At 42.9% G+C, this 25,128-nt stretch overlaps 1 protein-coding gene across 3 annotated transcripts; it reads left to right on the top strand.

The window, feature by feature from the left end:
• The first annotated feature begins 232 nt into the window (after positions 1-232).
• On the top strand, positions 233-23,764 carry LOC129772800 (uncharacterized). 3 transcript variants are annotated; one of them, XM_055776282.1, is made up of 4 exons: positions 233-641; positions 10,825-15,006; positions 15,088-15,964; positions 20,940-23,764. In XM_055776282.1, exons 1-4 carry the CDS (start codon positions 490-492, stop codon positions 21,372-21,374), a joined length of 5,646 nt encoding a protein of 1,881 aa, XP_055632257.1. In that variant the 5' UTR covers positions 233-489; the 3' UTR covers positions 21,375-23,764. The 3 variants fall into 3 exon arrangements, with proteins under 3 accessions (XP_055632257.1, XP_055632265.1, XP_055632249.1); XM_055776290.1 differs by having other exon boundaries at positions 15,085-15,975; positions 20,940-21,078; XM_055776274.1 differs by having other exon boundaries at positions 234-641; positions 15,085-15,964.
• The last annotated feature ends 1,364 nt before the right edge of the window (positions 23,765-25,128 follow it).

Here is a 25,128-nt window from a genome sequence, read left to right as displayed (position 1 = left end):
CAACCCAACCCAACACACAACCAAGTTGTTCCAAACTCTGCTCCCTTCTGCAATATACGACGACGACGAAACACACCACGCGGACACGGCGGACGGTCTCTCTGTAGGCGGATGGCAGGTGTATCTTTTTCCCAGTTCCCAGTGTTCTCTTGCTTCCTTTTTTTCTGTACGCTCCTCTCGCTAGTGCCTCTACTTTTCTGCTGCTGGCTGGTGCTGCTGCTGCTGCTGTGTGAGTCAGGAGGAAAAATGGATCCTCTCTTTCTCGTGCGCGGCTCCGTTCGTCCGTTGGCTTCGAATCGAATCCGGTGCGAGAGATGAGGTCAGTTGCAAAGATCTCGCCAGAGGGATCAAACGTGTTTCGTCCCCGTGTGGAAGGTGAAAAACCTTTGCGCTTTTCCTTTTTGCTATCTGGTATTGAACAAGTGTGTTTAGTGTGTGTCTTTTAACACATATACATGTGTGTTGGTGGTTTTTGTGCCCGCTTTGTGGATGACATTCTGCGCCTTATCTCAGCCAATGTCGAGAAGATCTAGTAGACGGGGGGCCCCCGCCGCGAAGGCAAGCCGCCCAAAGGGCGGCATCGCTGCCATAGTAACAGCAGACAAACAAAACCGTCTTCACTCGAGAAACGGCTCCTCCAGGTAAGCTCCGGAAATACTATTATAATGTTGGACAACCAAAATCAACCGAACCGAAGATAGCATCTCTTCACTCCGCCGCGCGGTGTATATCTACTTCTCTGATTAGTTGCGAGCTCTCCGGTGGAGGAATCGCGCGCAGACAGTATCAGACGCGCGATAGAACGGAAAGAAAATTTTCTCGATTGCGTGACTGCTATTAGTTTTCTATGCCACTTCAATCATTTTCCATTTGTGTATTCCACTCTGTGCCGTTGACGCCAGCCCCCCCCCCCCCACGAAGACGCGGGAGCTCCAACTCTCGATGATTACCATCTTCTTCGATGGATTGGGATGGTGAGTGTTGGTGCGACGCCGGGAAGAGGAAGATTGATCTTTTGTCTTCTCGTGCTCTGGACTTCGGTCGGCCATTGTCCAGTTCTTTGCGCGATGGCCAACCTTGAACTTCATCTGAAAACGCGCCTCTTGTGTGTATGCTCTCTTTCCCCGGGTTGCCATTAGTCCAATTCATTTTGTTTCAAGTATTACGCAATCTCGTGGTTTGATTTTAAATGGTCCACGCAGCAGCAGCAGCAGCAGCTTCCGCTCCGGGAAAGACTAATTACAATGCAACACACAAGACATCAAGATGCGCACCTCCGGACTGGATCGTAATTAACACCTCCGTCCTGCGTCCGTTGCGTGTCGTTGAAGTCACCACCATAACACACACACACACACACACACACACACGCGCGCAGGGCTTCTTGAATACTAAGTGCTGGAGGCGTTGGGATGCGTTTGGATGATCTCGCTTCTCGGAAGGAACGGTCGTAAAATGAGGAGGAAACACACGCACGCGTGATGATGATCAAACGATGATGATGTGATAGGAGCCCCCGCGATGAGTTGTCTTTCACCGGATGTGTGCGGATGGAAACGAGGGAATAGATGTTCACATTTGCATTCTACCGATCGTGTTTCAACGATGAATCTATGAAATCAGGAACTCCGCTACCTCTCTTCTATGACTGATCCTTTGGGTTATATTGGGGGACCTTGCTCGGTTAGATTCAAGGTTTATTTTTCTGAAAACTAATGCTTTATCTGACAAAAATGTTCTGAAAACATTCCACCCCATTTTGCGAACTTCTATTGAGCTCCAGCTCGGAAAAAAACGACACTTTTTTTGAGACTATCCAAGAATTGACCGATTGTTTAGTCCATCTTCAAAAGAATGGAAGCTCTGTTCAGGCACGACATGTACCAACGGTCATAACAAGTCATTCTGACGAACACACGGATTGAAGTTGTACTTCTCATTTGAGCGTTTCAAAGAAGGCTTTACAACATGCGGTCAAGCGTTGTAAGGTATGTACACAGCAAAACTTAGACTCAGAGGTTTCGCAGTAAAAACTTCAAACTTTGACTCATTTTTTGGCCAAAATGTTGTAGAGTTAGAAATGTTCGTAAAAAATAAGGAAAGAAAACTTAGGCCCTCTTCAAAAAGTCGTCATGTTTCCTCGAGATTTTCTGTTTTGATCTGTTTTGAATGGCCGACTTGAGGAAAGGAAAAGCTTTTGCATTGATTAATTCATATTAATTTCAATATCCGTTTACATTTATTTTCACGTTAATAAATCCAAGTTAATTGTGTAGTCCGAACAGAACGTTGGCTATATTTGCCAATAAAAATCTGCCGGAGCGGATATAATTTTTCTCTGTTTTGATCGAAGAGCGCTTGCGCATGTCACGTTTGAAGTTCGACCCATTGCAAGCTGAACTGAGCTGGATGAGAGCGAGAGTGCGCATATCGTATACCATAGAGAGCCTATCTCTCGCGAAGCAAAATTCTACTGCCATTTGAACACAAAGCGAGTGAAAAAAAAAAAGTAATTATTTGATCTAGAATCAGTCCAGCGATGCATTGGTCAACGCAGAGCTACCAAGATAACATCATTGGTTGGGGAGGGAAATGATTCATTGTTACGTATGGTTACGGTGTTGTTTATGGTTAGTCGTAAACCAAATAATGTTCCACTAGCTTTTTCATCCCTGTTTTTGACGCAATATGTGCAATTTGTTTCCAATGAGCAGAGTTCGATATGTTAACGATTGTACACACTTTGGTAATCAAACGACTGAATTTTTAGCTCGCTTGTGAAGGTTTTTTTTAAAAAAGATTTGTTCTTTTTCAAAAAAAAAACGTAAATAATTTATGACTTTTGGAATCGATAAATATGTATCCTTCATGACCTGTTTTGATAATAATTTCATACAAATGCTGGACACGTTTTACGTTTGAGTAGATGATCCATGTAAAAGATGCCAATATTTCGTGCGCTAATTTTTGTTTGTTTTGTTTTTCACCTTGATAATTTTTCAATTTTTTAATTCGCCTTTTCTATCAACTTTTTCATTTGCCAAGCTTTTGCCGTTTTGTTAATTATTCAGCTTTTAAATTTTTTGATTTTCCAACTCGCTAATTTTTGAATTTGTCGATTTTCTAATTTTTCAATTTACGTATTCTTCAATTTTGTAATTTGTATTTTTTTCAATTTCTAAATTTGATTTTTTTCAATTCGTTGAATAATCAATTCACCATTTTTAATTTTTGTTCAAATTTTTCTATTAGGCCAATTTTGTTATTTCAATTGCCCGATTTAACCTTCGATTGTTAAGTTTTTAAATTTCAAGCTTTCAAATTTTCCAACTTTTAATTTGTCGATTCTCGCACACATCATCATATTTGAAATTCTTTTATTTTATATATTCTTTAATTTGGAAATTTTCGTTTTTTTTTATATTCCTATTTGCGATTCCTACCAATTTTCCAAATTTTAAAATTCCGATTTCACAATTTCCGAATTTTTTACAAATAATTTCAACACAGATTCTTCAGTAGCTCTTCTGTAGTTCGATCCTTTAAATTTAGTGAACTAAAAATCGTATAATCGTTCAGAGCATTTCATTTTTAGTGAAATCATACCTTTTTTTCCGTAGTAAAATAATGGTTTTCGCATCGTGCATAGATCGACAAAGGGAAATAGAAGCATAACTCGAACAAAATGTTTTGAACGGAAGAAGCACAAATCCGTATTCAATTTTCAAACGCATCAAAACATGGAGGGGTTCACATGAATTGGAACCGAGAGGCGTTGAAGGTCGATTTAGCATGTCCGATATACTGCTTGAGTGGCATACATTAAACAACAATCATTTTTACATTAAATGAAATGATTTTTTTTGTTAATAAGTTCGAAGCGAGGCTTGACAGGACAGATACCACCGATCGTATCACGACAACGCTCGGCCTCATGGAGCTATCTACACCCAAACTAGCATTGCCAGAAAACATTTCATCTTCGGCAGAAAAGATACCTTTTCGTGTCCTGAAGCGTCAAATGAGCAAATAAAATTATCTGTCTCAAAAGCTTTAAAATGTCTGTATGCATGGGAGCAGACATCTCTCTTCTCAGTCCAAACGATGTCAACGGGGATCGAACCCAGGCCGGCTAGAATGTAAAGCTGTTTTACACGACCACCCTATCCACATAGCTACTGGTGCTGTTGCGTAAATGTGTGAACGAACGAACGAACGTGATGAAGTATAGAGGCTTTAAACTGTTCAGTTCATTCGCCTCCAATAAATGCGTGATAATATTACACCTCATTATAAAATGATGCTGGAAAGTATTTTCTAAGAGTAAAAAGAAGAGCATAAAGGAGAACTATATCCATCTCGGTATGGGCCGTGTATTTGGCAAACTATACGAAAAGCTTTCATATGCTTTCATTTCAATGTGTCTCATATTGGCTCATATTGGCTCTAGCATATATATTATAAAAATAATATGCATGTATCGGGGAGTAGCGCATTTTCTGTTATTTTTAGGCTCATCTAATGTAATGAATCGGGATGACAAAACATGTGCTAAAAATTAATTTTGGGTGTATACATATTTCCATCAAGCAAACATTATAAATATGTAGAGTAGACGATACACAAACAGGTCTAGTACGCCTAGTTGATCAACAAAAACGTGTTGTCGATACTGCCGAGATTCGTTGGATACCCACAAGAGACTTTTTTTTATCCCTTTTGTTTATTTTAGGCTCATTAGCATTTTAGCTGTAACAGAGGCGAATTTTTAATCGTGTACATGTCACATGTTTATCATATCTATAATTAGCACATTACACAGTTGACATTTGTTCGGCGTTAGAGTATTCCCCTTCTGTACCATTGCATATGGTACACATGTACACACTAGCCATTTAGGCGTAAGAGTTTTCTATCTGTTCTTCCATTATCCAGTTAGACCGGACAGCGGAGACAGTTGATTGATCATTGATGAGTTATTTATAGAACAGCAGCCCGATGTGTCTTGCATAGCAGAGCAGTTGTATGGATGAATCGATCTTATTTCGACCGTGGATCGATCTCCATCGCTGATGATTGTTGCGTTGACGTAGTTATTCTGTAACAACTCAAAGATGGTCAATGAGGGGCCTGAGTTTTGAACTCACGATCGATCGCTTCCACAAGAGACTGCTCGACCTCAAACCAGACCTTCTGAGTCCACCGATTCCGCATTCCTTGATACATATATCTAGTTTTCGGTCACTTTCAGTTGGCAAAAAAAATCTTCTGTTAAGTTCTATGAAGTCTTGAGTTTTTCGAAGAGTAAACGGTAACTTTTATCGAGAGATCTATCTGGAAAAAGTACACGTATGTGGAATTTCTGTGGAATTATAGTTCCTCGTATCTATACCGCACTCCTCAAAGGAACATGACTTTGTGGAATCTTTGCCTAGAATGACATGTTTAAAAGTAATACCTCTCGTGATAACAATTCTCACTCTCAGAAGGATTTCGACCTGTTCTAGTCTAAACAATTTACAAGTGAACTTTAATCTACATTCAAAGCGAAGCACATTTGCTGGCGATGGACAATATTTAGTTTACAATCATGGATGTGTATACTTCTTATTTCCGTGTTTCATTCGTTCAGGGTCCAATGTTCAAACATTGGATACTTCGCAAGTGCCAAGTGGTACATCATTATGATACTGTACTGTGAAAAAAACCAACACATTCCAAGAGCTACGGATGATTCGCTAACTACTATATCAATCGCGTAAAGATTGATTTCATCGCGAAACTTATCTAATCTTATCTCACAGTGACTGACGCTGCACCAGTTGTCATCGTTGTTGGAGTTCTGTTGAAGAGCGTATCCTGCAACGGCGTTTGACTCATTTAAAGACGGGACACTCCTTGAAAGTTCGACCAGCCGCATGATTGATGCTCCATTCCGGTGGAGCTTCCACCATGGCGAACTCTGATTCATGGTTTTTACAGCATTGAATCCTAGCGTCGTTTCCACATTTAAATAGAAGATTTTGTTCGGTGAAAACAACTGACATTTCAATCATTTTCTAAATTTGATAAATGTGCTTATGGTATGTGCTTTACCTAATGCTCTCAATAACTGGAAATTTTAATTTTGTGACTTGGTCCCCTCTGACTTACACCGACCATTTGTTAAATGAATATGTTTTATTCGCCAACCAGTCCCAAACGGTACCGTTATGGCAAGTACCAATTCTGTTTGCTCAGCTCTCATTATTACCAACGGACTTCGATCATCCGTCCCACCCATCACCACAGTGCGCCTCCACTCTTCTGGGCGTTATCATCCGATAAACAGATCAGTACACACGTATTCCGCGATTCTTCATTTTTTTTTTCCAACAAGTCAGCAAAAAAAGGATGGACTCTCAAGTTTCCTTTCTTTATCGCGCGCACGTCGTGTCTCTGTATATTGACAGATTATGTTCACGATGAATACGCGACGAACAGGCATATGAATCATCCACCTCCGGGTTGCGAGATTGCTTGTGCCCCTGTCTCTGGTGTGGCGGTGACGATGATGCCAATTCGGAAGAAAGGTGAAGAAATCATCACGACGCGCGTTCGTCGGTTATCTCGATTTCCGCCCCGTGGCCGACACCGGCGCACAAATAGAGGTGTGTGCACACATAAATGGGGGTGATCTACTTTTTTTTTTAACCGATGTGTTGTTCCGACGTTCCGGCGGGCGGCAATTTGCGTTTGATCTTGGTGCGCACAATTTCCGGATGATTTGCAGCGTCGCACAGTGGTCCCTGACAGAACTAATGCGGCCAAAACTCAGATTTTTGAGCTAAAAATCCAATTTTTGGTAGACTGAAGTTTTCGGATACGCTGAGTTCATTTTTCAACTCTGTTTCATCAGAAAAGCAAAAGTGGGATAGAGGGGCAAGGGGGCAAAGTTCAAAATTTAAAAGATTAAAAAAGTAATTAGAAAAGACATGAGATGATTTTCATTGAAAAAAATTTAAATTAAAAACAAGATTAAAGAAGACAATGGGAAGGAGATTTAAAAAATTGGAAAATGAGTTGCAAAAGTGATCGAAAAACAAAGGATAGATTGGAGGAAATATAAAAAAAAGTAGACCAAACCATTGTAAAAGAAATTGAAAAAGCGAAAAAATAAAGAGATTGAAAAAGTAACAGTAAATTGAAACAGAAATCGAAATAAATAGGAATAACAAAAATGGAAAATGGATTGAAAAATAAATTAAAATGAAGTGCAAAGAAATGTTGGCAGTGGAAATGGAAAATTAATTAAAAAATATATCGAAAGAGATTTGAGAGGAAAAAAAAGAGAAAAAAAATATTGAAGAAAAAATTTATGTTCAAAAAAATTGAAGAAGAGATTAATGTCGTTTATTGGAAAGGTGATTAAAAAAACTGAAACGGAAATTTATAAAAAAAATAAATTGGAAAAAAGTTTGAAAACAAACTAATAAAGTAATCATCGAAAGAAATAGAAAAAAGATAGAACAATAGACATAATACCTTCAATAAAGGTATTGAAGAGAGAATGGATTTTTTTTTAAATTGGAAGAAATTGGGAAAGAAATGGAAAAAGAGGCGACATCTATATATATAAAAATGGAGTGATGTCTGTCTGTCTGTCTGATTCTTATAGACTCGGAAACTACTGAACCGATCGACATGAAAATTGGTATGTAGGGGTTTTTGAGCTCGGGGAAGGTTTTCGTGATATTTTGAGACCCCTCCCCCCTCTCTAAGGGGGGGCTGCCATACAAATGAAACACAAATTTCTGCATTACTCGGAAATTAACCAAGCAAACGAAACCAAAGTTGGCATGTGAAAGTTTTAGGGTGCAATAAATGTTTCTATGATGGTTAGACAGTCCTTCCCCCACTCAAAGGGGGGGCTGCCATACAAATGAAACACAAATTTCTGCATTACTCGAGAATTAATCAAGCAAATGAAACCAAGTTTGGCATGTGGAGGTTTTAGGATGCAATAAATGTTTCTATGGTGATAAGATACTCCTTCCCCCTCTCTTAGAGGGGGCTGCCATACAAATGAAACACAATTTTTTTGCATTACTCGGAAATTAATCAATCAAACGGAACCAAAGTTGGCATGTGAAAGTTTTAGGGTGCAATAAATGTTTCTATGATGGTTAGACAGTCCTTCCCCCACTCAAAGGGGAGGCTGCCATACAAATGAAACACAAATTTCTGCATTACTCGAGAATTAATCAAGCAAATGAAACCAAATTTGGCATGTGGAGGTTTTAGGATGCAATAAATGTTTCTATGGTGTTAAGATACTCCTTCCCCCTCTCTTAGAGGGGGCTGCCGTACAAATGAAACACAAATTTTTGCATTACCCGAGAATTAATCAAGCAAATTAAACCAAATTAGGCATATGGAAACTTTAGGGTGCAATGAATGTTTCTATGGTGGTTAGATACCCCTCCCCCCTCTCTTAGGGGTGGCTGCCATACAAATAAAACACAAATTTCTGCATTACTCGAGAATTAATCAAGTAAATGGGCGGGACGAAGTTTGCCGGGTTAGCTAGTTTTTAAATAAATTTAAATTGTGAAAAGAAATTGCGAAAGAGATATAAAACGAAACTAAAAAAAATGAAACAAAAATAAAAATTGGATATAAAATTGAAAAACAAATTCAAAAAGTGACAAAAAATTAAGCGGGGGTTGAAAAAAAAGATTAAAATGAAATTGAAAGATGTGGATGGGAAATGAAAAAAAAATTGAAGGAATTGAGAAAGAGATTGAAAAAGAAATTGATTTTTTTTTATTTTTTTTTTGAAAAAAAAATATGGAGGAATTCATTGTGATTGAGAAAATAAAGGACGGAGGAGATAAAAAAAAATCGAAAAGAAATTTCCAAATCAATTGGAAAAGAAACAAAAAAACAAATTACAGGTAAACTTCGATATAACGTACATTTCACTTTCAAAATTGTACGTTGTATCGAATTGTACGTTATATCGAAGCATAATAAAGTACTCACAAACGAAGTCTATAACACATTATTGTGTTGCTGTTATAGTAAAGTCAATGAATAACTTCAATCAGAAGACGAAGCCAGCCTTTCTCATGATGTTTCCCTTCGTACTGTTGATTAAAGCATGATTCATTTATAATCCGGAATTACAAAACCAGCTGTATTTCGGGATTGATTGAAGGTACAAAACTTGTTTTAGCATCACAATACAGATAATTCATTGTTCTATCAGAAAAAAAATATTGAAATTTTTGTTCCTCTACACTTTGGAAATGTGTACGTTATATCGAGGTAAAATGTACGTTATATCGAGTGACGTTATATCGAGGGTACGTTATAACGAGGGTACGTTATATCGAAGTTTCCCCTATAATAAGACAGTTTGAAAGAAATAGAAAAAGAAAAAAAACAAGAAAAGATTGAAATAGATTGAAACAGTAATTGAAAAATAATTTGAAAGATATTGAGGAACAAATTATACAATGAATTGACGAAATGGTTGAAGAAGAAATTGAAAATAGGATTGAAAGGTTTAATGAAGTTTGAATTAAATGAGCAATCAAAAATCAATATTGTTTGAAATAGTGTAGTACAAATATTTGGCAACACAATTAGATAGGTATACTTATTGAAAAAAAAACATCACGAATAATAAATATTTGGCAACATAATTCGAGATACTTATTGAAAAAAGCATCACAAGTTTTACAAAATAAAATTTTAAAAATGCCTTCCTATGTACTGCTAGATATCGACTTCGCCTCCTTCCATGTTTTCATCTCCTTCCTCATCTTCATCGGCTTCTCCTTCATATTCTTCTTCTTCATCTTCGCCCTCAATCTGATTTTTTTCATCTTCAATCTGAACATCCTCTTCACCGGCGTCATGAGACGCTTGTATCTCTTCCTCGATGTTCAGCAAGTTCAGGACTTCTCCGCTTACAGCTGGTTTTCTCTTCGTTTGTTTCTTCCTCAATGTCGATATGTATGGGTCAGAGTTGATCGATAATCGGTTCATCAGATCGGTATTGGTACTCAATCGGGATGTCTTTAACGTAAAGCAAACAACGCCAAGCAACGCAAAGTTTTCTTTTCTCATAACTTTTTGCCACTTCAATGAAATGCATCTTGTTTATATGTGTGAACTGCTGGTGTAATAATGTGTCAAACGAATACACTGTTGCTGAATTTTCTTCCTCTTTTGTTTCAAAAACGCCAATGCGCAATTTTGCCCCGCACTACTCTACTTTGTGTGGAGGTAACACATACTACAAGCAATCGAATTGTGAAACTGACGACAAATGCTAATTCTTCGTTAAAAATGTTTCATGAAACATAATGAGCCAAAAAAATCGTTCAAAAACTTCACCAAAACACATGTTAAAAAAACACACTCAAAATATTGGTAACGGCGATCTTACCGCGTTTCCAGGGTAATGATGCGTGCGCGGAATGGGTTGAAACACGTGATGCTAGTTGCCTTGAACATCCTAAAATAAGGGAGTATAGGATTTTTTTTATGAAACTTCATTTTTTGGGTTTTGGGCGCCTAAATTTTCTCAGGGACCACTTTGCGTCGTCTCGTCGAGTTTCATCTTGGCGCTGAACATACACACACACACACGCGGGGTTTCTCTTATCGGGGCGAAGGTTTCACGCAGTCGCAAGCCCTTGACGCGGGGGCTGATAAGTGATTGATGGTGAACTAATCATCAGAGGCTGAAGGCGGCGAATGTCGCCCTGCGCAGTTGATTGATGCGCTTCGATTAATGTTGGATTTTTTCCTCGTTTCTTCTGTCATCCACAGATCACAGCCAGTAGAAGCAATGGATCGCCGCCTCTCCACCGATTCGTCGTCCCAGGAAGCGATGGATATCAGCTCGTCCAATCGTACCGCCAGCAGCGTGGAGACGAACAATAACCGTTCCACACTGAGCAATCATCAGCTCAACAAGACTACCACCACCAGCGCCGATTCGGACAACATCGATTCGGATGAGGAGCAGCAGCAGCAGCACCAGCGCAGATCGTCGTCGGTGCTGTTCCAGTCGCGCCAACACACCGTCCGCAGCGAAAACCTTCACCAGCTGATGGACAATATGCTTCGGCGGAAGTTCCACAGTCTCAACCACATCGCTGCCCACAACAACAACAATTACAGCGGGAAGCGTTCGCGCTCGCCAATCGCTACTAGCAACATTCTGCAGCAGCATTTGGCGGCAGCACCCAGCGAAAACCATAACCATCATCACCACCACCACCACCAGCAGCAACAACAGCATCCCACAAATCACCACGCCACCGAAGGGTCGGAGGGAAAGCGATATGTGTGCCCGATCTGCGACACGATTTCCTCCACAAAGCACGACTTCACGGAGCACATCCGGTCGCACAACAACAGCAAACCGGCGTCCGGGGACAACGGGGAGAGCCAATTTGTGTGCAAAATCTGCTCCAAGGTGCTGTCGTCCGCTTCGTCCCTGGATCGGCACGTGCTGGTGCACACCGGCGAGCGTCCGTTCAACTGCAAGTACTGCAATCTGACGTTCACCACCAATGGAAACATGCACCGGCACATGCGAACCCACAAACAATCGGAACGGGAGAGTTACGAGAGCGATGGGTCGACCGATAGTGGGGGGAGCAGCAGCGGCGGCGGGGCCAGCAGTGGCGGCATGTCCAACAACAATAACAATTGCTACAGCAGCAACTACGATGGCGAGGGGAAACGGAAGAACGCGGACGAGAATGTGCACTACAAGCGCAAGATCCGGACGACGATCAACAACAACAACATCCTGGATGGTGTGAGTGTGACCGAGGGGGTGCAGAAGTTCTGCTGCCCGGTTTGCGTCCGGAACGACTTCTCCAGCATGGTCAGCCTGGAGAGCCACATGGATCGGGAGCATCCGCAGATTCCCGCCCGCTGCAGACACTGCGAGGTGGTGTTCAAGAGCTACAAGGCGTTGAATGCGCATCGATGCGGGAACAACAACTACCAGAATATCACCCCCGGCTTCAAGGATCTCACCTTCGTGGACTTTTCCAGCGAGAAGTTCCCGCTGATAGCGAAAAGTGTGTGCGAGCAGAGCATCCGGACGCCGGTGACGAGCCAAAAGTTCGAATGCAGCAAGTGCTACCGGGCGTTCCCCTGCTCGAAAACCCTGGAGATGCACGTGAAGGATTGTGGCGTTTCGGAGTACACTTCCAGTGGGGGTGGCAGCGGCGAGAAGCGCAAATGGACGATTAGTGAGGGATCCTCCGAGGAGGAGCTCAAACGGGATGACTTCTTCGCCAATTTGGACCTCCAGAACAAATCCATGTCGACGAATATGTCGTCGAATATATCGGAGGCACCGACGACTCCGTCGTCGCTGGACAAATCCTTCACCTCGCCGATAAACACCCGGGATATCAAGCAGGAACCAAGCTACTATCACCACAGTGGGGCTAACTATCCGCCCCAGCCGGATACCAAAGATCTCGCCGACATTCAGTCGATCATCAACGTTACCTCGTCGGGTGGTTTCTTCCGCCAGCTCGACAAGGACCTCTTCTCGCCGCAGAAAGACGGAGAAGAGGAAGCCCAGGACGCCTTTACGGCGGAGTTCCGCAAGATGAAGCTACGCGGCGAATTTCCGTGCCGTTTGTGCACCGCCGTATTCCCTAACCTTCGTGCCCTGAAGGGTCACAACCGTATCCACGTTTCCGCGGCTGGGCCGGGTCCGTACCGCTGCAACATGTGTCCCTACATGATCAACGACAAGGCGACCCTCATTCGGCACATGCGCACCCACAATGGCGATCGACCCTACGAATGCGCTCTCTGTAACTATGCTTTCACCACGAAGGCCAACTGTGAGCGTCATCTGCGGAATCGCCACGGGCGGACAACCCGTGATGAGGTCAAACGATCGATCATTTACCACCCCTCGGAGGATTCCTCCTGCGAGGATCCCCTGAAGAAGCTGCAGATGTTCAACACCCCTCCCGGGGATTTCGATCGGGATGTGGACGATAAACCGACGGATCGCAGCACTCCTGTTTCCCACCTGAAGGAGATGCTGATGCCCCTTCCGATGAGTCTGGTAACGAAAATCGATAACACCCCACTGCCCATGACCCCGGCCAAGATTCAGGTCAAGAGTTTGGAGAAACTGAATCAACTGACGCCGCCCCAGGAGCAGGACTACGAGAAGGAAACTCCGGAGACACCAGTCTCCCAGCCGGATACTTCCCGCCCGATGGATCTCAGCATGGACGCGTTGGACCTGAGCAAGAAGCCGGAACCGACGACGATCACAACACGGTCGGCACCGCTGGAGAACGACATCGACTCGGACCATCCCCGCTCGGATGCCGAAGATGATGACGATGAGGACGAAGAGCGCGGCGATGATGAGGCCGAAGATGAGGACGAGGATGAAAGCAGCCACCATGTGGCTAAAATGCCAAAGCTGGACCTCTCACTGCTGGAGAAAAACCAACAGCAGCTTCAGTTGATGCAGCAGAAATTCCTCAGCGATACGCTGTCCAAACTGGATCCCGCTCACTACTTCCAGCTGAGCCAGCTGTACAGCCGCTTCAGCTTCCCTCCCACCGCTTTCCCGCTGCATCCTTTGTTTCTGCAGAATCCACTACTCTGCGCAGCGCCCGGAGCGCTCGCGGATCTGAAGAACTTCTTCCCCAAAGAATTCCCGATGCTGCCACAAATGTCCGGCGGAAGCTTGATCGGCAATCCGTTCCACTCGCCCGCAGAATCGGACAAGAGTGGAGCTACCACCGAGCAGAAGCAGCACCACCAGGTGTCACCATCATCAGCTCAACTGACGCCGGTGAAACATCCGCATCCCTCGCCACAGCAGCAGCACAGTTTGCCAAACGTCCAGCAGCAGCAGCATTTACAGCATCCGAAGCAGCATTCTCAGCAGCAGGTTGCGCCACCACCGCCCCCACCTCCCTCGACAATGCCAACCATCCCGCTGGGAAACGGGCCCGTCAAGATGGTCATCAAGAATGGGGTGCTGATGCCAAAGCAGAAGCAGCGCCGCTATCGCACCGAGCGTCCCTTCGCCTGCGAACACTGCTCGGCCCGATTCACCCTCCGCTCGAACATGGAGCGTCACATCAAGCAGCAGCATCCCCAATTTTGGTCGCAGCGTCAGCGCGGAGGACACCATCTGATGCGTGGGCGGGGTCACTCGGCAGTGGCGACGGCGGCCGCAACCAATTCCGCACTGCAGCCCTCCCCTCATCATCTTGCGCATCCGCTTCCGCACGCGCATCCACATGCCCACCACCATTCGGCGGCACTGGCGGGGGGATACGGAGGCATTTCCGAGCAGGTGAAGTACGCCATCTTGGCTCAGCAGTCGGGCAAAGCGGCCCATCATCACCATCATCAGCAGGCGGGACGCGGGGGAGAAAGCGGCGCCGGTGGCACTATGAGCAGTATGCTGCAGAATATCATTGCTCAAGGACAGCATCCGTTTGGTCATCAGATGCACTCGCCCCAGCAGCAGCAGCAGCAGCAGCAGCGCAGAGGAGGAGCGGGAGCATTGTCGAGCCATTGCAACAACAACAACAACAACAACAATGGACACGGAGCGGATGATGAGGAAGAGGAGGACGAGAAAGAGCTGGTGATCGATGAGGAATTTCAGCCGGAGGATTTGAGCAAGGGAGACGAATCGGACAGCGAAGAGTTGCATCAGCATCAACTAGGGCGCGAAAGTCCCGTGTTCCAGCACAAGATTTTGAAGCAAAAACTGGAGGAAAGCAAAGAGCACCAGCGACAGCAGGCGGCGAAAGCCGTTGCCGAGGGAATTCTGGAGCAAGCGATTCGCCAAAGGAAGGAGGTGGACAAAGAGAAAGACACGTCCGCCGCGAAGGCGCCCGTCGATAGTGGCAGCAAGGACGAGGGCGATTTGGCGTCCGTTTCCAAGCTGGTGGACAACGCCACGAACGTGGCGTACGAGAACTATTTTAGGTAAATTTCGACTTTTTTGCGTAGTTAGATGTGTGAAGGATCTTTGGAATATTATTAATAAGAAGGTTTTTCTTACAGCAGACCTGATGTTCCGCTGTCACAGGATCAAAGCGACGAGGAGGGGCTGGTGGCTTCCGGGTCGGCATCCGAAAGCAACAACTCCGGCACCGACGATCCAAATCCATCGTCCATTCAGCAGAAGAAAAAATCCGCCTACAGCCTGGCGCCAAACCGAGTCAGCTGTCCCTACTGCCAACGCATGTTCCCCTGGTCCAGCTCCCTGCGCCGCCACATTCTAACCCACACCGGCCAGAAGCCGTTCAAGTGTTCGCAGTGTACACTGCTCTTCACCACCAAATCGAACTGCGATCGCCACTTGCTGCGCAAACACGGCGACGTCGAGTCGGCCATGTCCATTCCGGTGCCGATCGACGACCTGCTGGACCCGAAACCGGAACCCGTCCCGGTTGCCGTCGCCGAAGCTATTGCAAAATCGAAAGCCACACCACCACCCTCGCGGCCAGTAAGTCCCAAGCCGTTGGCGCCCCTCAGCAAACAATCTGCTCAATCGCAGCTCGAAGAGGAATCGACAGTTCCGCCAGTCTGCGTTGAACCGGAAGCCGTTTGCTCACCGGACCCACCCACAATCAAAGAAGAACCAGAAAGCAGCGTCCATCCAGCGATGGCAGCAGCAGCTGACGCCGACGATAACAACTCTTCGATACCGCCGATCAACTCGGATCTTCCCTTCAAGTGTCATCTGTGCGATTGCTCGTTCGGCGATCGCGTGTCCTGCCTGGACCACATCAAACAGTCCCACGTGCAGGAGTTTGTCCTGCTCATGAACAAAGTGACGCTGGAGGCGGAAAGCGAAGCACCGTCCGGTTCGCCGGATGACGACGAAAGTGGCGAAGGTTGTGGTCGCGGTGGAAAGTATCCCGACTATGCCAATCGGAAGGTAGGTCGCAGGTCAGTAGTTGAACGCGCGCGCGCGAGAGTTGAACTGATTGTGTTATCATCATGGTGGACATAGTAGTGTGTTTGGTGATGGTGATAGGTTACTGATATCAGGTGTGAAATATTCCATACAGTATGCGATGAAGGTGGTCCCATTTGCTTGATTAGTTCTCGAGTTATGCAGAAATTTGTGATTCGTTTGTATGGCAGCCACCCCTTTAAAGAGGGGGTGAGGAGTGTCGAACCATCGTATAAACATGTATTGTCCTCCAAAACCTCCACATGTAAAATTTCGCAGAAACTTTTGTTTAATTAGTATGGAAATAGTCTTTGATGAGGGGATACTAAGGGGATTAGCCATGAAGACGATTTTTCCAAAATTCCAGAGTCCATAGAAACTTCCTCATGGATCCACTCGAAGTGTTCGGTAACGTTGGTGTACAAATCAGCATAATCCTTTTCTGTGCAAATTAACGGTCTTAATAAATTTCCGGTGCGGGAATCGATTCTTCTTTGAAAATATCCAGCGCAAATTCTATCTCCTTCACCCCTCTTTCCTTTTTTTTTGCTACTAGGCAAAGCACTGTGAACTAGGATTGGGTGATCTCTAGAAAGAGATCGATCTTTAAGAAACGATTTTCTAAACGGTGTAGGGATCGATTCACTGATTTAATCGGTACCAAAGAATCGATCTTTGCTGATTCGATCTTCGGAAAATCGAATGCCTTTTTTCCAATTTATTTACTTGTTCTATATAAGTGTTGTGTTTTCTTAACATTCCACATTTCTATTCATGCATCAAAGGCATTTCATTTTGATTCTCAGTCACAAAAAAAAAACTTGAAAGCCCAGAGAAAAAAATGTAATTTTGCAGGGCACTCATCTTGAACCGTCATGGAATTATTTAATTAAATAAATTAATTGGAAATTATTAGAAATTCAACAACTGATATTCATACAGAACTACGCTGACAAAAATCTCGTTTAATCCAACCGTGTCATTAAACGTGTGTCATTTAGTTATATTTTTTTTATTTAAATCGTTTATTTTTACAGGCTCAGTTACATAGGTTTAAAGGAGCCGAACTCCTTACTGTATTGTTACTAGTATATATACATTTTTCCTTAATTTTAATGTTAATAATATAGGAAACCGATTACTCGCGGTCAACTCGAGTTTAGAAGGGTGACATATTTTCTTCAGGAAAAGGAGGGGATATGAGGATATGTTGACAATGATCACACTCACACTCTCAATCACACTCATCACACTCAATTCTTAAACCTATCTTATATCTAATATGTATTTACATTTCATCTTATTCTTAAGAAGGGATCCGATCTCTCACAAAGGAAAAGGAAAAGGAAAAACTAAGGGTATAAGGACAATCACACACGAAGATCGATAGCTTTAAGGAATACATATATTTGGGACATGTAATCAAGGTCTAACCGAGCCAACACGTCTCTCACCGGCATCATGGGCTGCCTTCCTCGGGCCCGAAGGGTGACTACTAAATTCGATCTGGCGACAAGATACAGCCCGCACGACCAAACAACGTGCTCGATGTCGTAACCTTGGCCACAAACACAAAGATTGTTGTCGGCAAGATTAATACGAAAGAGTAGCGCGTCTAACGAACAGTGATTGGACATGAGTCGGGAGAAGGTGCGAATAAAGTCCCGACTCAAGTTCAGACTTTTGAACCATGGTTTGAGGCTAACCTTAGGGATAATTGAGTGGAGCCACCGGCCCAATTCATCTTCGTTCCATTTGCGTTGCCAGTTAACTATGGTATTTTTGCGGACTAAAGAATAAAATTCATTGAAGGCGATTTGACGCTGATAAATATCGCCTTCAATTGCACCTACCTTTGCTAATGAGTCAGCCCTCTCATTACCCAGAATTGAGCAATGTGAAGGGACCCAGACAAAGGTAATGACATAACAGCGTCTGGATAAAGCACTCAAAATTTCTCGTATTCTCTCAAGGAAGTACGGCGAGTGCTTTTCCGGCCTCACTGAACGGATAGCTTCGACAGAGCTAAGACTATCCGTTACAATGTAATAGTGTTCAACAGGTCGTGAGGCGACGCTGTCCAGCGCCCAGTGTATCGCTGCCAATACAGCAATATACACTGAGCAAGGATTCTGAAGACTGTGTGAGGTGCTAAAAAATTCGTTGAACACTCCAAATCCTGTGGACTCATTCATAGAGGACCCATCAGTAAAGTACATATTATCACAATTGATATCCCCATACTTTGCATCGAAGATCGTTGGAACGATCCTCGATCGAAGATAATCTGATGTTCCATGGATATCCTGCTTCATGGACAGATCAAAATGCACAGAGGAATTGATGTAGTCAGGAAAACAAACACGGTTGGGAATAAACGAAGAAGGATTAACCTGCATGGAGACGAATTCATGATATGAGCTCATGAATCCAGAATGAAAATTTAGCTCGATCAGCTGCTCAAAATTTCCGATCACCAATGGGTTCATAACCTTACACCGGATGAGGAACCGAAGAGATAATAAATTGAAGCGATCTTTTAGTGGGGGTAGGCCTGCCAAAACCTCGAGACTCATGGTATGCGTTGAGGGCATACATCCCAACGCAATACGGAGACAAAGATACTGAATTCGCTCGAGTTTAATGAGGTGTGTTTTGGCAGCTGATTGAAAACAGAAACTGCCATACTCCATCACTGAGAGAATAGTTGTTCGATACAACATTATAAGATCTTCGGGATGGGCTCCCCACCAGGTGCCGGTAATTGTACGGAGAAAGTTTATTCTTTGTTAACATCTTTTACTCAGATACCTAATATGGACCCCCCAAGTACATTTAGAGTCGATCCAGACCCCAAGATACTTGAATGACATAGCATGAGTGATCGGTTTACCCAAAAGTTGAAGCTTTGGTTTTGCTGGTTTATGCTTCCTAGAAAAAACCACCATCTCTGTTTTCTCCGTGGAGAATTCGATCCCTAGCCCAATGGCCCAGGTTGAAAAATTGTTCAAAGTATCTTGTAAGGGTCCTTGCAGGTCGGATTCGTTAGATCCTACGACAGACACCACTCCATCATCTGCAAGTTGTCTTAGGCTGCAATTTTGTGTAAGGCAATTGCCAATGTCGCTTACGTAGAAGTTGTACAAAAGGGGGCTTAAACATGAGCCCTGGGGGAGTCCCATGTAAGAGACCCGACTTACTGCCGAATCTCCGTGAGAAAAGTTCAAATGTTTCTCACAAAGCAAGTTATATAACATATTATTCAATAGAGGCGGCAGACCCCGAGATTGTAATTTGTCTGACAAAACCTCTATTGAAACAGAATCAAAGGCCCCCTTTATGTCCAAGAATACTGAAGCCATTTGTTTTTTTTTTCGGCGTAAGCCATTTGAATTTCTGAAGAAAGCAACGCAAGACAATCATTCGTCCCCTTGCCCCTGCGGAACCCATATTGTGTATCTGAGAGTAGGCCATTCGTTTCAACCCATCGATCAAGGCGAAACAAGATCATTTTCTCCAACAATTTCCGTATACAAGACAGCATTGCTATTGGGCGGTACGAATTGAAGTCGGACGCGGGTTTTCCGGGTTTTTGAATAGCTATAACTCGTACTTGTCTCCAATCATCCGGAACAACATTATGCTCCAGAAACTTATTGAATAAATTCAACAAGCGATGTTTCGCCACATCAGGGAGGTTTTTCAGCAAGTTGAACTTAATTCTATCCGATCCTGGAGCAGAATTGTTACATGAAAAGAGAGCAAGAGAGAAGATTGATCTTCTAAATATCAATCCAAGATCGCCCAATCCTATTCACCATCACTATTTGACATCCTCGAAAGCTATCCAAATGTTAACATTGGGCCTGATCAAGAGCGTCACATCACGGTGAAAATGAAATGAAATGCATATAACCTTGCATACAAATCATTTCATTTTCACCGTGAAGTGACGTTCGTGATCAAGCCGATTATGTTTATGAAATTTGTCAGGTAGAGTGAGATTGAAATCAATGTACACTGAAAAAAAAGATCGAAAACTTCGAAAGATCGATCTTCACGATTTTTTCGGGTTCAATGAATCGATTCAAAAATCGAAAATCAAAATGGAAAAGATCGATCTTCTGAAAATCGAACCAAGATCGCCCACTCCTACTGTGAACCCCTCACCAATTCCGTTTCTATCTCTATCATTCCGTACTTCGCTCAGCTGGCAAAGATATATTAGTACTCAAAATAGTCTCTTGATGAGATCTAACAAATACGTATAATGTGAACCAGCGAAATGGTGCGGTGTCTTTGGTTTGGTGAATATATTCTACCCCATTTCGTGGTCAAACATTCCGTATTGGCCGATGTTTTTTTTACTCATCAAGAGTTCGGTCGTAATCCATCCAAATTATTATTCTAGCATCGTTTCTCGCTAGGCTTCATTTAGATCGATAGCAAAAGAGAAGCAGCAGGAGCGCAGTGCTTTGGCTGGCAGCGAGAATATGCTCCATTCACAGCACAATCATGACCAAGTGGATCTCCGAGCTGGCACCCGCTTATATACAGATTTTTGTGATTCCAATTTCAAAGCAGTTTTCAAAGAATTGAAATAAGTTTTTGGATCAATAAGTGAAAATCATAACTCGTAGAGATTTTATCTTTCCAATGAAGTGATTATCATACCATTTCGTTTAGCCGGCAAAGAGGTTTTAACGCTCAAAACCTTGTTTCTCCAATGAAATGCTCTCGTTTTCGAAACTTTGAAGTTACAATCCAGTAAAGAAATGAAAGACGTAGTTCTACGTCAAAAAAATATCATATCTTCAAGATAACTCGTCTTGCTCAACCCTCTGTGGGGAAAGGTGGCGGGATCAACGTCATCATCACCATCATCAACTGCTCGTGCCCCCGCGGAACTTGACAAAACTAACGATTGTTTTTTTTTTCTGTTTCTTTTTCACCATAGGTAATTTGCGCCTTCTGTCTGCGTCGCTTCTGGTCGACGGAAGACCTGAGGCGCCACATGCGCACCCATTCCGGCGAGCGGCCCTTCCAGTGCGATGTGTGCCAGCGTCGGTTCACCCTCAAGCACAGCATGCTGCGCCACCAGAGAAAGCACAAATGCTCCCGCCTAAATGGGGGTGGGGGCGGCAGCGGCGCCAAAAATGGCAGCAACGATCCCGCGTCCGATGTGAGCGATGACGAGCAGGAGCCGTCACCGCCACCGGTTGTTGCCACAAGTCGCCCCAAGAACTCCACCATCCAGAGCCAGAGGCAGCAGCAGCTCATCGATTCGGGCCTGATCGGAAATCTGCTCGGCATCAGCGATCAAGGAATCCTGAACCGGATGCTTCTGGGGTCTGCCTCCGACGCGGCCAAACTACTCGGCGTGGAAAAATAAGAACAGGTGGGAAACAAAACAGCAGCAGATTCTAGTCATATACTCCGGGGTGTATTTATGTTTTGCCCTACCCCCTCAACTGAAACGAAAACATACAACGATGATTTTTGTGCAGGATTTCCACCCACGATCCACGATTTTTAACCTACTGGGTTACCCCTTCAAATGCCGTGTAAATAGATTTCCTACTTTTTAATGTGCAGTCAGTCGGCGCTCAGTCAGAGAACGAAAAAAACGGGATTCTCTCGAATATCTATATAATATATTCTATACGATAATTATTTTTAGCCAAACATTTTTCTAGAGAAAAACAAAAGCCTTCTGTTCAATTCATGCTAAAAAAAACTATTATTACTATTAATGAGATATAATCATAGGAAACGAAAATCAAAATGGCTAGCCTTGGATAGAATTTAGTGTTGTTTTAAGTTAAGGCATGATTCACACACACACACACACACACATTTGCACATCCACAAAATATCCTGTAAATATTGCTTGCAAAAGCGTGGCCAAAAACCGAAGTGGCTTAAAAACAAGAAGTAGCATTGTACTTAAACAAACAAACAAAAAGTAAGTAGGAACAACGGCCCCCTTAGAATAGAAACGCTGGCAGCGCGTTTTTACCTCATAAAGTAGGACTACGAAATCAAAACTGAACTCTCCTCGTTGCATGCCCTTGTTTTTTTTGTGCGTTTTACTTCTGTTCTGTTTCAGTACTTTTAATCTTTTTTTTTTTTTGTTTCATTATTTTAAACAAGTGATCTTTCAGAAAGACTGTTGATTTCTTTGATGCATTCCAGGTCCTTAGTTCCGATGCTAATATGTTAAGTTTGCTCGGTGGCAACCGATTGAATTGAATTGCTTTATCCATTCTACGTTTTACTTTTGTTCGTTAGTTGGACTATTGAATCCACTCAAAACTGAAGGAAAAAGACAAAGAAAGTAGCGATAATAGTTACACAAAGTGTGCGCGTATGTGTTCGTTTATGACAATGAGGCCGGAGAGAGCTTCAAATGTTTTTATTTCCTATCGTTTAGAGTAAGCAGAAGACAGAAAAAAAATCGATGTACCTCCGATAGAAAAAAAAAAGCAAACAAATAGAGGAATTCCTGTGCACAGTAGGGAATAGAAATTGACCATTTTTGATCCAGCACTACCCCCTACTCCTCATGGCTAATTTATTTTTAAATCCAAACCCATTAGCTATAAGCGAGTTTCTATCATTTTACCAATATATTAGCGTGACAAGAAAATGCGTGTGTCTGTTTAATCGTTGACAAGGATGCATGAGATGCATGACTGGATTGCCAATGACGATGACGACGAAACGAGAGAAGCAGGATATAATACAGCAGATAACCAAAGTGCGAAAACATATATAGAACAAATGCCGGCGCGCGGCATTGTATTCTACTCCTGAACATCCCCTCCCCGTGGGAAAACAGGGTGACAGAGCGCCGCCGCCGCTCTGTTTAGAAGAATCGAATGAATCGCGAGAGAGAGAAAGAGAGCGAGCGAGAAGCTTAAAGAAAAACGTGCAATTTATTAAAATTTACTACGATCCCCCCAAAGAGAGATGTGTATAGAGACAAACATAAAATTAGTATTTATAAAGGACAAAATTTGCGAAGTGTGCGGATCACCACGATTCATAGTAAGCCAAAACCGAAACACAAACACACAGACACAGCACTCTTCTTTTATTTCGGAGTTTGATTACTTTACTTTCGAATCAACAACAACAACTGAGACAAACGAGAACTTCAAGTGCCATTCATCATCTGACGAGGAAGTGGGCGCGGCGCGCGTGAGGTGTATACAAGAAAAAAGCTTTCCCCCTTGAAATGAATCCGTGCGGGGGGAGAACACAAATATCTTTGCTCATTTTAACTGTTTGAATAAAAAAAAATACTATCAATTTTATATGTATATCATTTCGATGGACTAAATGTAGTGTAAAAATCGAAAAACGTGATCGTAAGCTATAACTACTTTAAAACAAACATATAAGTCAAAGCAAGAGAGCGTTCGGAAAACCCCGAAGCGGAATCAGTTGGATTCTGAGCAAGTAGTAGCAAAACTAGTGTATAAAAAGACGAATAAAATACTACTGAAGAGAAAAAAAAACCCCAAATAGACTCTACCTTAGCTCTGGATAAGAAAATGAATGAGAAGCAAAACATAAACCTATAAATTATTACAATTATTATTATTATTATTACTATAACTATTCTTATTGAAAGCAAAACAGCTACTATTACGAAAGAGAGAGAGAGAGAGATAGAGAGGAAACTAAGAATACTTAAGCGTAGTTACTTCTATATATATATATTATATATATATGAATAAACGAGATCCATGATTGAAAGATATCAATAAACTTTTGAGACGAAAAAAACAGGTGGAATCGATGCATCCGAACGATCCGAACGCTATGAGCAATGTGTCATCGGAGGGGTTACTATATCTACAGAATAATATGTATTTATGCAGATTTTTCAGACTTCTGGAAACCAAGAATCTGTAATTAGGAATTGCAGATTTTTTGAGTTTCATACAGTTTTGCAGATTTTTTGAAATAGCGTTCCAATATTTGTTATGGCTTGATGTCAATAACATGGCCATTCGTAGTACCTTCTTCCGGCCTAAACTCCTACACAAGTACTGGTACTGGAGGTCACCTAACCAGACAGAAACACAAATCGACCACGTTCTGATTGACTGCCGGCACTTCTCAGATATCATCGACGTCAGATCCTATCGGAGCGCTAACGTTGACTCGGATCACTTCAGTGGAAGCTCTCTATAGCGACATCGCAAGGGACCGTCGTTGTAGAGGATTGTCGCTATAAAGGTTTGTCGTTATAGAGAGCTTAGATGCAGCTATAAGGAGAGAACGCCCAAGCTCACGCAAAACAATCAAATTATATTAGAAACAAAAGCAATTGATGTCTAACCATCTTGAAACAAAAAAACATTAAGAAATGAATATAAAATTCAGTTCATTCGTCCGTTAAAATTTTTTCTCTAGATAGCAAAAATAGTAAATTGTTGATTGATTTTTTTTAACGTAGGACTACGTCTAACCGGAAGATATAGGGGGTGAAATGGAAATCTAGGCATTGAACAAGTAGGAAAAAATGCAAGATTTGGAACGCTTATAACTCGAGCATTACTCAATAGATCGCAAAGGTTTTTGCATCAATTGATAGGAAATATATCTACGCATCTATCATAACGAATAACATTTCATTTTTCTTGAGATAAATAATTGAATAATTGTGAAATATCAAGCATTGTCAAAATGCCCTATGTGCCCATTTTTGATTGGTCCATTTTGTGCTCCTCAAATCGTACCGACCAAAACGGGCAACCAGAGCAGCAGCGAAATAGAATGAAGCACGATTGGAAAAGAAAAAGAAAAAAATGAACGAAACATTGGTCGCAGTCTCACACATGCGTAATTCTCGAGCCAGCCAGTCAGCTTAAAAATCCCCGCTCCGCTGCCGTAACGATCATTCTTTGTGTGGACACCGACTGGACAACATCGTTGCTGGACGAGCTGGATGGCGAGGGATCGAGTGCCTTTCTCAAGGCAAGAGGGCGGAGGTGGTAGCGCTGGAGTAGAATAGAGTAGAGTTTTCAAAGGGCCTTTCTCAAGGCTAGAGACGAATGAACTGCAAAAGTTTAAAGTATCTATAATTCAAGACCTTCCTTCCTTCCGTAACGAACATTCTCATTCAAACCGTA

Source organism: Toxorhynchites rutilus, chromosome 1, assembly GCF_029784135.1.
Source record: "Toxorhynchites rutilus septentrionalis strain SRP chromosome 1, ASM2978413v1, whole genome shotgun sequence".
Taxonomy (NCBI): domain Eukaryota; kingdom Metazoa; phylum Arthropoda; class Insecta; order Diptera; family Culicidae; genus Toxorhynchites; species Toxorhynchites rutilus.
Note: the sequence above shows the minus strand (reverse complement) of the source record. Positions and strands in the feature narration are given on the sequence as shown.